A 14,926-nucleotide genomic window follows, 5' to 3' on the forward strand; every position below is an offset into this window, starting at 1 on the left:
GGGCTAGGCTTGCTCGCTCTGGCTTCATTCTCCATATGTAACCACTAGCCGTCTCGATGGACCATGTCCTTGGGGAACCTCCAGTGTCAGCATTTTGAGGTGTTTCTCTTCCTCTCTCCAGCTTAAAGTGATGGTAACTTAGATTGTACCTGGAGCCAACTGTGGGGAAGCGGAGTGAAGAGAGGTAGGGAGTTCCAACATCTGTCCCTCTTCCCCTTCTTCATTCTACTACTTCTGTCTTTAACTATGATTTGGTACCAACTAGAGTATTAGCAAGGGGTCTGGGTCTCCTGATTTACCCTCGCAAGGCTGGGGTGGGTGATCTAGCAGCTGCTGCAGCCAGTTCCCTAGTTTTTAGATACTTCACACCGCCATTGTCAGAGGTGCCTGGTGCCACCGACGCCTGATCCCTTTGGGTATTATGCAGTATTGAATTAGGTTATTTCTCACCTGGGATTCTGCTTTCTTTAAATTAAATTCCATCTGGCTGACCTTCCAGTATCCAGAATTTTGTCATGACTTCTCCTGTTCTGTTTGTGGGTTTAGTTGGGGGAGGGCATTATTATACATTCCTTAAAAAATCCTTTTACTCTCATTTCACTAGAGGTTTGGGAAGATAAAAGTATCAAGCGTACACATTAATTCATAATCTTTATTGGATTTCTTTGGAGTTGTTTTTTTTCATTGCCCTGGCTGGATAGCTTGGGTGGTTAGAGAATCGTCTCGAAGTGCAGAGGTTGCTTGTTCAGTCCCTGGTCAGGGCACATATGGGAGCAGATTGATGTTCCTGTATCCCCCCCACTTCCTCTCTCTCTAAAATCAATAAAAACATTTCAATTTTCAATCTGTCTGTAATTTTGATAAATGGTATGCAATGGGCACCTAATTTAGTTCCTTTCCAAATATGTTTAATTTTCTATTTACTAAATAGTCCGTCTTTTCCCCATTTATCTAAAACACTATCCATAAAATAGACTGAGATATTATATAGGCTGGGTATATCTCTAATCTTTCTATTCTTTTGATCAATATTTCTGTTCCTTTGTGGATATATTATTGCAGGTATACTTCAGAATTATTCTTTTTTAATCTGTCCCTGCTTCAGTCCCTCACTATTAAAAAATATTTGCACATCTATGTTTATATATACCCATTTGTTGAGATTTTGATTGGCTTTTACACATTTAGTAGAGTGGAGTTGACATCTTTGCAAAATTCACTTATCCAGGTCTTTTCTAGACACTGTTAATTCAGCAAATATTTGGAAGGTGCCCCCCTTGTGCTGGAACCTCTGTAAGTGTTAGGAGATGCTGAACAGACCAACCTGGGCCTGCTGTCAAAGTGCCAAGCCCTTCCTATTTCTTACTGGTTTAGTTCTAAGTGTTTTACATGTTTGTGGCTGTTGTGAATGGGACTTTTTTCAGTCTTTATGTTTTTCAACTGGGTACTTCTGGGAGACGAGAAAGCCATTCATTTTCCTTTAGGCCTTGTGAAAACAACATTTCCGTTGTGCTGAGACGTGTTACTCCACCATTCCCTCCCCCCAAACAAAGCACACAGAGGTTTTCCAGATTACCACCTGCTTCTCTTGATACTTGGACAGTGACTCAGAATTACAGTTTGACGAACCACATCAACTCCTAGGGATTTTGTTTAAAATAGTTGATGTAGGGGTTAATTGCTGCACTGATGTTTGGTGTGGAAAATTTTAGGGTATCTGATTTCTTCATTCAGACTTAGCAGTCCTCAAGATTTTCTTTGTTCTTGCGCCTTGTTGCCTCTCCAGCTGTCAGCTTGGATTTATTCCTGTTTAATTTCATGCCACACTCTCATCCTTGGTGAGGACATTAGCTATAGGACCTAGTTCAGAAGTGAGGAGGATGAGGAGCAATTCAAGACTCAATTGAATTTTTGTTTTAGTTGTCTGTCCTTTGACAGTACTCCCTCAAAGCTGAACAAGTGATGGAAACGAGGGTTAATGTTCCAGTCATCCTGCACAGTTTCTAAAACCCTTGTTATGCCATGACTGGCGGGACACGGTCTAATTTTATGGAAATTTCTTCTCTGGGTGATGGCCGCACTATGTCATCACTATTCATTGACTCCTCCTTCTCTGCAGCTGTGCCCTGCCTCACTCAGGTCCGTGGGCACCTCGCTCGCTAGCGGCTGGCTGGGGTGTCTTGTCAAAGAACAACAATGTATCCTCTGTGCCTGTGGTATTACTCGTTGACATGTGTGGTGGTGGCGGTGGTAGCTGCTACTGCTTCGTTGTTCCAGCCCTGTCCCCAGACTCCAAACTCGTGCTGCTTCCACTGCATCACACATGGGGCCAGCTGCTGTGAGAACCCGCCCCAGCCAGGCCCTTGGGGCACTGATTTATCAAAATCATTTTGATACCTATAGTTTCTTCTTTAGTCCTCCACCAGGGCTACAAGTTTCCTAAGTGTACGAGTATCTCTTATTTAACTTTCTCTTTTAAGTTCTTAGGGAAACCTTTCTGTCCTGCTGCATTGGAATGTAGGGTACAACCTGGAGGCCATACAGCAGACTGGTGTGGAGTGTGGACTTGGAGTCAAATGGATCTGAGTTCAACTCACCAGCTAGGTGACTGAGCGAGTTACTTTGCTTGTATGGGGGTTTTGTTGTTACCATTGTTTCTGAAGTTTCTTCAAGTGTAACAGTAACACTACCTTGTAGGATCTTGTGAGAGTTAAATGTGACAATGCACATAAAGAACTTGACCCTGAAGTTGCTGCTGATGCTGTTTTTGTGGCTGTTAATAATAGAGATAATTATAATTATATCTAATTACTTCATTGTTTTGTAGAATTCCAAATATAAGCCTTAGCTTTTATCTTATGACACAGATCTTCTTAGTCTGCCTTTATGACAATCCTGTTACCACCACTTGTTTTGTGTGCTACTGTAGTTTCACATATTATTCTTAAGTTTCTTACATTACAAAAGGAAGAAGACAGGGAAAGTGTGCACCTGTGACCCTGGGCCTGGGTGCACTGTAGCTCTGTGAACGGCAGATGTTTTCGGACTTGGTTCTTTGCTCTGTTACATGTCCCTTATGAGTGAGTTGGTCTGGTGTCTTCACATGTACGTATTCCCTTGGATGGTTTCTTTACATGGTTTTCCTCTTCCTCAATGAAGTTAGCATCCTGTTGCCAAGTTTAGTTTTTTAAGTCATCCCCACACATAGTAATCTACCCTTGACTGATTTATCCTTATTCTCTTGCCAATTATTTATCTGAATTTTTAGAGATCAGATTTCCCCAACTCTGAGCTACTGATAAGATTTTCATCAGGGTTCATGTTCTTGGCTGTTGTCGGGTCTAGGATGACTTGGTCTTTTTCTCACAAGGTTCTGTTACTTCCACTTAACCAACCAGTTCTTGCTCAGAGGTCAAATTTGGCCCAGCGTAACATCTCCTTGTTATTTCATTTGTTTTGGGATAAATAAGAAAAGAATAGCCTGACCTTTGGTAGTGCAGTGGGTGGAGTGTCAGCCTGAGGCGCTAAGTTCTCAGGTTCAACCCTGAGGTTGCCGGAGGACGGGTTCATCCGGCTTGAGCACAGGGTCGCTGGCTTGAGTGTGGGATAATCAACATGATTCCATGGTCACAGGCTTGAGCACGGGGTTGCTGGCTTGAGTGTGGGATAATCAACATGATCCCATGGTCACAGGCTTGAGCACGGGGTCGCTGGCTTGAGTGTGGGATAATCAACATGATCCCATGGTCACAGGCTTGAGCAAGGGGTCGCTGGCTGGAGTGTGGGATAATCAACATGATCCCATGGTCACAGGCTTGAGCAAGGGGTCGCTGGCTGGAGTGTGGGATAATCAACATGATCCCATGGTCACAGGCTTGAGCACGGGGTCACTGGCTGGAGTGTGGGATAATCAACATGATCCCATGGTCACAGGCTTGAGCACGGGGTCGCTGGCTGGAGTATGGGATAATCAACATGATCCCATGGTCACAGGCTTGAGCAAGGGGTCGCTGGCTTGAGTGTGGGATAATCAACATGATCCCATGGTCACAGGCTTGAGCATGGGGTCGCTGGCTTGAGTGTGGGATAATCAACATGATCCCATGGTCACAGGCTTGAGCATGGGGTCGCTGGCTCGGCTGGAGACCCCCAGTCAAGGCACGTATAAGAAACAATTAACAACTAAAGTGACATAACTACAAATCGATGCTTTTCATTGCTCTCCCTCCATCCCCTCACTAACAAAACGAAAAAAGAGAAGAGTAAGACTCTTAGCAGCTGTCCAGGTTGCTCCAGTATTTTCATTTTGTTAGTTACCCGATCTTCGTCATAAAGGAACCTTCTGTGTTTTCTAATTGGATAGATAGCAGTGGAATCCCATAGCAGATTCAGTTCTCATTCTTTTCCTGTTTTTCCTCTCCACAATGCTTTCCACCCGTATTTCTTAACTTCCCACACAGGTGTATGCCTTCTTAATATATTTAACTTGGTTTCCTCACTTTATTTTCTTTTAAAAATTCTTTAGTTCCCTCAGCTCAACGCAGCACAAAACATTTTCTCTGAATTATCCCCTTTTGCTTAGCAATATACTGCCCGGAAGACCTTGGTTTCAGCTGTACACGCAGAGGTTTGCTGTGCACCTCGAAAGCTTTGAGGAACTGTCAGGCTAGAAATGACCAGCCCAGGCATAATGGACTGCCTGTCTGTGTGCTCTTCCCATTCTCAGTTTACCAGACAGCAGCTACTGAACCTAGGTGGTTGAGGCTTTTATTTGCTTTTCCGGGTCTTATGGTTACATTCAGTGCAAGTAGAACCTAGGAACTAACTTGAGAATAAGGTGCTTGGGCAGTGGGGATTGATGTTCTTTATGTTTAGTTTGTGGCTGGTTTTTGTGTTGGTTGGTTTTTGTATGTTTTGTGGGTGGGGCATTCACGATGCAGTTTTAGGTGTCTGCCCTGTAAGCATATGGACAGGGTGGGATTCCTTCTAGGCTGCTGACATTTGGTCCACGTTTAGAAATGAAGGATTTAAGGCCATTGGTCAGCAGCCTCCTGCATTGTTTGCCGTTCTCCTTTGAAATCATGATTAACGCCTGGGCTTTCGTTCGTTTGGGTCCCCTCAGATACACCTATGAGCGAATTGATGGGCGAGTACGGGGCAACCTGCGCCAGGCAGCCATCGACCGGTTCTGTAAGCCAGACTCAGACCGCTTTGTCTTTCTCCTGTGCACGCGAGCGGGAGGCCTGGGCATCAATCTCACAGCTGCCGATACCTGCATCATATTTGATTCAGACTGGAACCCACAGAATGACTTGCAGGTAACCATTAGGATGATTGCTGTTTGCCTTAGCCCCTGAGTCCAAGGACATCGTGACAGGGCCTCGCTCGGCCATGTCTGCCATGCTCCGTGCGGTGCTGTCAGCCCATGGCAGGCTTAGGGCCTCGGTCACGGGACAACTGAATGAAAAGTAAATGTCCACCCTTCCCGCTAATCAGAGAATGGTTCTTTCCTTTTACTGTAAATCAAATGCTATTTCACAATGTAGAGAAGGACTACTTTGTTATCATCATCGTCAGACATAAAGTTACGGCGCTTGACCAGTCATCGTGAGATGGCCATGTCATGGACAGAGAGGGCAATCGCTCGCTCACAGAGGGGAAGGTCCCACGGTGTGGCAGAGGCCACGGGGCGTCCTCACTGGTTCATCTGCTCTGCATGTAATGTAGAGTTTACATATGCCCTTTTAAGTGAATTTGCAGATATTTTCTAGTTTTAACCAAATTACTGATGGCATTAAATAATTATTGCAAAGACTGAGCTTATTGAAATGATTGAAGTTATAACATTTTAAAAGCAAGCATAAACAAACAAAAAGAGGGCAGAGGTAACACTTGTAGTTTCAAGTTCATCAACCCTGTTTGAAAGTAAAAACAATGACTAGATCAGACAATAAGTCAGTCAGATTCTAACGTGTCAAGAAGATCATTTAGTGTGTAGATTTATATCCATTATTAACGAGCCTCGCCCTAAGTGTACCCTGGAATATTTGCTAATACTTGGGGTGTGTGCGTGTCCGGGGTATAGGGGGTGCCTCACAGCCTTTTTCATGGCACAGTGACTGGGCCGAGAAGCTTGGAGGCCTCTGTTTCCGCAGACTGAAGAGGTGTGAGGGGAGGGGGGGGGATACCACAGGGAAGGGAGGCGGGGCAGGAGCTCAGCTGGTCAGTGTGGGCGGGACTTCTTCACTGGCCACCACTTCACAGACGCCCTGCTTTGTCTTTGTCGTTTAATGAGTTTCCAAGTAACATTTTACCTGAAGAAAGCAGTCTACTAGTTGAAAAGCCAGTGCTTTAAATTATTAAATCAGTGACAATTGGCTAAAACTCAGGGAGAAGTTATTGTAAAACAAATTGTGTGACACTGTGTTGAGTAAATAAGGAAAAATACATGAGTTACAGAGAGCAATACTTACTACAAAGAAATAAAAGCAGGATAAGAGGATAAGGATGAAGGGGGTTGGGTGCCCTGATTTAGAGAGGGATCTGGAAGGTGACATAACTGAGCGGAGACCTAACTGATGGGGAATGATCTTAAATTATAAGGCCAGACAGGGAATAAAACGTGGAACCAGGTCAGGTGAGGAGGAGCATAGGCGGCACCCCCACACACACAGGTCTGGGGGGCACTTCCTGCACAGCGTGGTCCCAGGTGGGTGGTCCCAGGTGGGTGATCCCAGGTGGGTGAGCCGGCTCTCTTCTGAGTCCTCTCCTGCCTCTCTTTTCAGCGTCCTGCTGCTGCTTTTCTGCTGCCCAAAAGCATCCTTTTCCATTTCCCATGCTGTCAGCTCCTCTCTCCCTGTTCTCAGCCAGCTCTCGCCTGATTGACGGACGCATTTATTGAGCCCTAGACACCAGGCCAGGCCCTGGAAGAGCAGAGGTGCTCAGGACGTTGGTTTGGGTGCCTCAGCTGAATCACAGAGAACTAGTGATTCTGTTTCAGTGGGCACATGTCTGTCCTGTTTCCAAAGACGTTTACTTTTTAGGCAAGGGAGGATGATGCCTTTCCCCAAGGAATAAATCTGGAGGTAGAAATTTCAGATTCCAAAGGCGGTCTGCAAGGGAGGGCCCTTTGCTGGTGCTTCCTGACTGGTGCTGCAGAGAGCCTGATTCCTTTTCTGCAGGGGTAGGGGACCTGCAGAGGCAGACCTTTAGATTGGTAGGGGAAATGTAAAATTGCCAGGCTTGAAATAAAATACCTGTACGTAGAAACTGGGCTGGGACATTATACCAGCATGCTAAACGTGGTGGGGTTCAGGTGGCAACTGTAGTAATTTTTTTTAACCTCTCTGATTATGCAAACTTTTCATAAGGAACAAGTGGTATTTTCAAGTATTAAGGAAAATGTGCTTTTAAAATAGAATAGAGTGAATGATTTGAAAGGTAGTGTAAGGGTCAAGAGAGGAATCAATATTATGCTTGGTTCTTTGTACCAGCCATTTTATTTTCACATGATTGTAAAGACATGTTGTGAGGTTTTGCCAGGTTCTCGACTTGAAAGTGACTCGTAGTAAAGGCCTGAGTCAATTTGAAGTCTCTCACTGTTTGGGCAACTGAGCCACTCCCCCTTCTCATTGCTGTCACTGGGTTCTGAACGTCACTACTTGTTTCTCATAGGCCTTTGTTCACCTCAGGTAGGCTACAAACTACAGAACAAACCGTGGGCCTGCACATGGTGCAGGAGCGTACCAGAGCGTCCTGACTCCCCGTGGGGGGCAGCGCCGCGGCTCCTGCTCCAGCATCCTGTGTTTCTGCCTTTGCTGATGGGTCTCACTTGGACTTCACTTGTATCTCAGTTGCTGCCCTAGTTCTGAATGTTTCTCTCTTGAACACGTTTTTCGTATGTAAGTTTGTTTAGATTAGGAAAATGAGGAATATATGACTGTTTGAAATTATTTGACTGTAAAATGACAAGTCTCTTAAACACGACAGGACTCATCCTGTTATCTTTCAGGTAAGTCATCTTAGTAGAGCGTTTGTTTATCTCCTGGTACCTTGTAGTTGCTTGTGGCAACGACCTCCAAGTCAGAGGTTTGTTTTTCTCTGTTAACGAGACATCCAGAGATGGGTAGTCCAGGACTAGTGAGGCAGCTCAGAGTGTCCTCAGAGTCCCAGGTCCCTTCTGTGTTCTGCTCCACTGTCCTCAGTGCGTGTGGCTTACATCCTTTGGTTCCAGGGTGGATCCTTCACGTCCCAGGCAGGAAGGTGTGCTGCTGTGTCAGGAGAGCAGCGCCTCCCTAGACATCCCCAGTAGACAGCCACGGCTCACTGGCAGAACTGTATCCCTGCCATCCCTGGGAGGCTGCAGGTGGCCTCAGCGGAGCGCACTGCTGCCCTTTGCAAAAGTCAGGGCTCTGGCAGTGCGGAAGAGAGGGGACGTGGGTGCCACGGAGGTAGTGAACGTATCCTCAGCACTCCTCTTATTAGCCCTTCGCTCAGAACATTTCTTAAACTTCCTCTTGTCATTTACTCTCAGCACTAGTTGAGCCAGAAAAAGAAAATCAGTGTCAGTGCTTATGGCCACATATTACTGCTTTATAGATCCCAGAAACCAGTGTTTTTCAGCTGCTGGTCCACAGATTAGTGCTGGTCTGGGCCTATAGTCTTCATACAGCAGCAGGATGGTTAACTCTTGTGGACCAGCAGAGAATTTTTGGTGGACCAGCACCGGGCCAGTGGTTGAAACCATGCAGTAAACCGTATTACTTATCTCTGTCCCTTCCTTTATTTGCCAGGTTAGGCACTGAGTCCTCCTCTAATACTAAAGATATACTGCCACTAAAGACACAGAGCCAAAGAGGGAACAACTTACTTATCCAGCAATAGAAGACTGATCATCTAAACCAAAATGTGTATAAAACAAAGGAATATTTCTGCACACTCCTGAATATAGTGTTGGGTGAAAAATATAAGGTGGAAAAAGTATGCATACTATGCTAGTACTTATCTAAAAAAGGCTATTTCTTCCTCTCCCCATCTCCCCTCATGGAAAGATAAAACAAATAAAACTTGATTTTTAAATGATAACCTATAGGGGAACGAGGGAACAGGATGAAAATGACAGGGGTAGAAGCTAGTTTTTCCAAATACGCTTTTTTGCATATCGACTCTAGAACCAGCCTAAGTATTTTACAACATTATAAAACAAAATTAATTTTTAAAAGCTTTTCTGAAGGCATTTCGATTTTAAAAATGTTCTAAGTAAGTACAGAGTTCTAGGACCCTTCGCCCAGCTTCCCCTAATATTTTATATAACCATAATATAACTATTAAAACCAGGAGATTATCTTGATACGTACTGTACAGTCAGTCTACAGACCTTCTTCATAGTCCTTCAGTTTCCTACAGATGTTCTTTTTCTGGTCCGGGATTCTATCTAGGATCTCAGTGTCCTCTTGAAGTCATGACTCCTTAGCCTACTCCAGTCCGTAGCAGCCTTAGTCTTTTCTTATCTTTCATAACCTTGACATTTTGAAGAGTACTGGCCAGCTGTTTTCTAGAATGTCTCAATTTGTGTTCGTTTGATGTTTTCTTATGATCAGATTTTGAAGTTCTGCATTTTGGGCAAGAATATCCTAGACATGATGTTATGACCTTTTCTGTATACCACATCATGGGTGCATGATATCAGTAATCTTGTCACTTTTGATGTTCAGCTTGATTGCTTGGTTCAGTTGGATTTACCATGTTTCTGTTTACAGGTTACTGTTAAAGTAATTATTTTTACCTTTAAAATTAGTATCTTAGAAGGAGATGTTTTGAGACTTTAACCTGTTTCTCATCACATTTTTGCATATTAATTTTAGCATCCATCAATGGTTCTTGCCTTCGTTAATTATGATTATGTTTGGCTAATGGTAGTTTGCTGTTTTAGTACTTCTACATTTATTAATTGCAATTCTACTATAAAGAATAGTTGCCCTTGGCTCACCATTAATTTATATCAGTATGGACTCCAGGATACTTATTTTACTTTATGGGTTATAATTCATTACTCTCATTATTATTTTGTTCCGATTTGGTCATCTGGAGGTTTTTCACGTTGGCTCCCATGCCATTGGACAGGCTCCCATCAGTTTTTGAGCACTTCCTTACTTCTCGCACCACAAGATGTTCGGGTTCGGGTCCCATTTTTCCTGTCATAGCCATGGAATTGACTATTTCTTGAAGGATTCCTGGTTCCCTTTGTTCAAGAATGGCATTTAGAATCTAAGATTTGGTGACTAGGTATACCATTGCTACCTATTATCACTGCTTCTAGACTCTCTGAGCAGACAGAGCTAGAAATGTATGTGCCTGTGCGTGTACTAACGCAAACACTCGTACCACGTGTTTATATTTATTCTGTTTCTGTCCATCAGTGGGGAGATTTCACCACAGAATTCTTTCTAGCTTCCTCTCTTCCTTGGTTGTAACTCCTTTTTCTGGCTGTGAGAATCCTGGATCTCATTATTGTAACAAGGTGTATTCTTTGTTTGATCCTAGTGTCCATTATGTAAGTTGTTTTTTTATTTTTCACTTTGAAATAAGCAGTTTTAGAGAGTTACTTTGAGACTATATATACCTTGTCAAAGTTTCACCCACTGATTTTAGTTTCCATTGATTATTTTTTTGCCTGAATCAGTCATCATTATGCTGCTTGCAAATTAGTGGTTCTTTTTTACCCTATGTTTTATTGGTTACATTCTGCTGTAAGGAGGAGTTTTCTCTTTTGTCCGATTTATTTATGTCTCTATGTTCTCATGATTTTTTTTTATTCAGTGGGATATAGTCCATTGCTGTCTTTATTTATTTTGATGTTCAAATAGTTCTAGACTTAGCTCGTTGTAGCCTCCTCAGGTTTCAAGTGTTATTTTGATATGTCTCTATCCTTTGAGTACTTCCTTGCAGTCTGACACAGTAACATGTTTCAGACTCATCCTTTATGTTGTCTACCCCAGCCCTGGAATTAACCATTTCTCTAACTTCCCTTTGTTCTGTCTTATGAACAATGGTATTTAGAACCCAAGATCTGAGCATTAGTTGTATTCTTTGCCACTGTCATGCCATTGCTTCTAGACCCTCAGTGAACGTGGCTAGAGTACAGACACACACAAAATACAAATACACATATATACTATACATGACATGTCTTCATATGTATATATGTATATATGAACTTGTGTATATATAAACTTAACTATGAATACACACGTATCCACATCTATTTCTATGTCTGTATATATGCATGTTTGTATGCACACATGTGCACACCTAACCATGAGTTAATGCTGATACACCGCCACCTCCAAATCCATTCTAATACCACAGTTGTTCTAGTTTTCCTTCTTTCCATATTCTTAGCTTCCTATTTCAACAAGAAAAACACTGACTCCTGTTACCCTCAATATATGTAGTAATTTGCTCAATTCTAGATTACACAGAAAGTAGTTTCGAAACTACTAACCCTGCCACTGTGAAAAAGAAAACTATACCTGCAAGGTTGTATTTAAAACACTATGATTTAGCCCTGGCCAGTTGGCTCAGTGGTAGAGCGTTGGCCTGGCGTGCAGAAGTCCCGGGTTCGATTCCCGGCCAGAGCGCACAGGAGAAGCACCCATCTGCTTCTCCACCCCTCCCCCTCTCCTTCCTCTCTATCTCTCTCTTCCCCTCCCACAGCCAAGGCTCCATTGGAGCAAAGTTGGCCCGGGCGCTGAGGATGGCTCTATGGCCTCAGGCACTAGAATGGCTCTGGTTGCAACAGAGCAACGCCCCAGATGGGCAGAGCATCGCCCCCTGGTGGGCATGCCGGGTGGATCCCGGTCGGGCGCATGTGGGAGTCTGACTTGCCTCCCCGTCTCCAACTTCAGAAAAATACAAACCCCCCCCCCCCCAAAAAAAACCCACTATGATTTGACTGTACATACTTAGTGAGTATAACCTTCAATGGGGGAAAACAAAAATCTTAAATAGTTTTCAGTAATGATGTTTTGGGGAGATTATAATGGTGCCCTTTTTTCTGAGACATATGTATGTATTATAGGATAAACCAAATAAGTGATGATACTATTGTGTAGAGAACTGAGCTTTTAAATGTGGTTAAAAGAAATATAGATACCTGCTTAATGAAGTTTAAATCTCATAGTACTGAATTTGAATTTAAAATATCAGTGTGATCTTATTATGTATTCTGTCTTACATGTGCATATGGCTGTATATACTATACACACACAAACACTTCTGTTTTTGCCCACAGAAAGGGCCTAGAGACAGTGACCAACCTAGTAGCAGTGAGCACCTCTAGAGAAGCCAGACTGTGCTCTCTCCTGTCATTTTCCAATATAAGAAACTAGGACTGCTTGAAAAAAAAGACAATCTCTATAGTTCTGGGCAGGAAATCGGCAATGGGCGTGTGAAACACGTTGTCATACCAGAAAGCAAGGGAGCTTCAAAGACTGCTGGTCTCTGCTATAACATGCAACCATAAACATAGACATGTCCTTACCTTTTTCTTCATCTCTATGTGTATGTATGTATGCACACTCACACATTCTAACCTTGAGCTCACCCTGATACCTCCACATGCCTTCTAATACTATAGTTTATTCTAGTCTTCCTCTTTTCCATATCTGACTGGATCATGTCAGAAGAACTCAGAAGCCAACTTGAAGAGGTTCTCACAGGCCACTTTTGAACAGCAATAAAAATAATAACAGCAATGCATATATTTAAATGCAACTTCATTGTGTTCTTTAACAAAGTGATGATAAAAATCTCCCTTGGTCACTTTTGGAGAATGTTATTTTGGAAACTGATTAAATAAAGGGAAAGAATTAAACATTTAGCTTGACTCTCCTGTATGAAGTGTACATCAGGGCAACCAAAAATTTGGTGAGGAAATTGTAACCTCTAATGAGATAATCAATCTAGACAGTGATCAACAGATCAGAATAAAGACAACCAGACATCATGTGCCTCTTAATGGAAATTCAGCACTACCTATGAAATACACTTGCCAAAAATGAGATCTTATCCTGGTTAAGTCTTAAGATATGACTTCCAGTTTAGAGAAATACAGGAAGAAAGGAACCTATTGTATGACATAGCCAGAATGAAGACAGCAACATGCGGGCTGTGAGAAACTGGAAGACAGATACCTGGTGTCTTCAAAAAATAAATTGCATTTGGAAAAAGTAGCAAAGGCAGGGATTAAAAGAGACTTGAGACATACCAAACAAATGCAACTGAATGGCTTTTATTTGTGTTCTGATCCAAGCAAGCTTTAGAAAACATATTTGAGATAAGCAGGGAAATTGGAACCTAAGTATTAATTTTTTGAAGTATGGCAATGGTAATATGTTTTACAAGAGCCCTTATCTTTAGAAATACATATTAAAATGTATAGAGATGAAACAATATGGTGCCTAGGATTTGTTTCATAATAATCTTGGAAGGTAGAGGCATCAGAGAGATGAAACAGGGATGTCTATAGAGGTTATCGTAATTTTCTCTACTTTTGTCTGTGTGTGAAATTTTCTAAAGTAAAATGAAAAAGTTAGAAGGTGGTGCCGCCAGCTCTGAGACAGTTCCCCAAAGCAGGACAGCGTTCCGGGAGTGAGTGCCTCCACTAGGGTCACAGGCGCGGGTGGGAGTAAGCCCGTTCCTCTCATCACTTCGCCTTAGCACAGTCGTCACTCAACAAAGAGTGGGTGACAAAATAAGGGACCTTGAAAGGGCGGCTCATATTTGGATGAATTCTGTTGTTAGGTCAGTCCCAGGACTTACACCTATGACACCTGGCCACTCATAGCATGGAATTTAAGCATTTCCCTATTTCTTGGGCCACTGTCATTATATCTGGTGACATGATGTATATGATCCTCCTTTCCTCCTAGGCTCAGGCCCGATGTCACCGGATAGGCCAGAGTAAAGCCGTGAAGGTGTATCGCCTCATTACTCGGAATTCCTATGAGCGAGAAATGTTTGACAAGGCCAGCCTGAAGCTGGGCCTGGATAAGGCTGTTCTTCAGGACATCAACCGGAAGGGCAGCACCAATGGAGTGAGTATGATGTACCTGCTCTGGAGCCTTAAGCATTTGTCACACAGCTGGGGCCTCACTGGATTCATCTTCCCTACAGCTGTATTATGATTGACTTCCACTAAACTGAGTCAGGCCATGCAGCTTTGTTGGGTAGTTCCCTACAGTGGACGGTAATTCAGGGTCAGGTCTTTGCATTTGATAGATGGATAAAGGAAATCTTCAGGAACAATTATGAGGTAGGGTTGCCCAACATGCTGTGACGTTTCAGTAAACAGTTCAGATCAGTACGTCGTAACATTTTTAACTCTAAATTGTCTGTTGTCACCATGCTTTGCCTCATACTCCAGATTTTGAGCTCCCCGAGGGTACAATAGAATCTATTTTATCTGTGTCCCCCAAGCCCTCTAACAGTCCTTGGCATGTTAAATATTGTTCAGTGCCTGATGATCAGTGAATAAATGAACGAATAGATTAACAGCTTGAAATATGGCCATTAATAAAATAGTTTTACTGCTCATGGAGGGGATAAAAATTGCAGCTAAGATTCTTAAATTGTTTTAAAGTATAGGCAAACAAAGCAGAAGATCGCCTTAATCTCTGGGTTTAGGCTTCAAAGGTGGAGAATGAAAACCTTCTAAATGAGCTGTCTTTCGTCCAGATGTTCTGTATCCTCTTAGATGTGCAGATGTTGCTGAATAGAATCCTCCTCGTTACCAGTGCTGCGAGTCATGGAGTTCCCTCTTGTGATTGATATAAAGAGAACCAGATTCTTAATTAGAACCAGGAAAGGGTGTTTTGAACTCCCATTTCCTGTTTTCAACAAGAAATTGAGAAGATCACACGTGGCA

At 43.0% G+C, this 14,926-nt stretch overlaps 1 protein-coding gene across 8 annotated transcripts in view; it reads left to right on the plus strand.

The window, feature by feature from the left end:
* Positions 1-14,926, plus strand: part of CHD6 (chromodomain helicase DNA binding protein 6) — a 178,082-nt gene that overhangs the window by 117,181 nt on the left and 45,975 nt on the right. For all 8 annotated transcript variants that reach the window (XM_066387784.1, XM_066387780.1, XM_066387785.1 and 5 more), the window contains 2 exons: positions 5,123-5,318; positions 13,932-14,096. In XM_066387784.1, coding sequence (XP_066243881.1) covers positions 5,123-5,318; positions 13,932-14,096 — 361 coding nt within the window. The remainder of the gene's footprint in view (positions 1-5,122; positions 5,319-13,931; positions 14,097-14,926) is intronic.

Source organism: Saccopteryx leptura, chromosome 5 (assembly GCF_036850995.1).
Source record: "Saccopteryx leptura isolate mSacLep1 chromosome 5, mSacLep1_pri_phased_curated, whole genome shotgun sequence".
Lineage (NCBI taxonomy): Eukaryota > Metazoa > Chordata > Mammalia > Chiroptera > Emballonuridae > Saccopteryx > Saccopteryx leptura.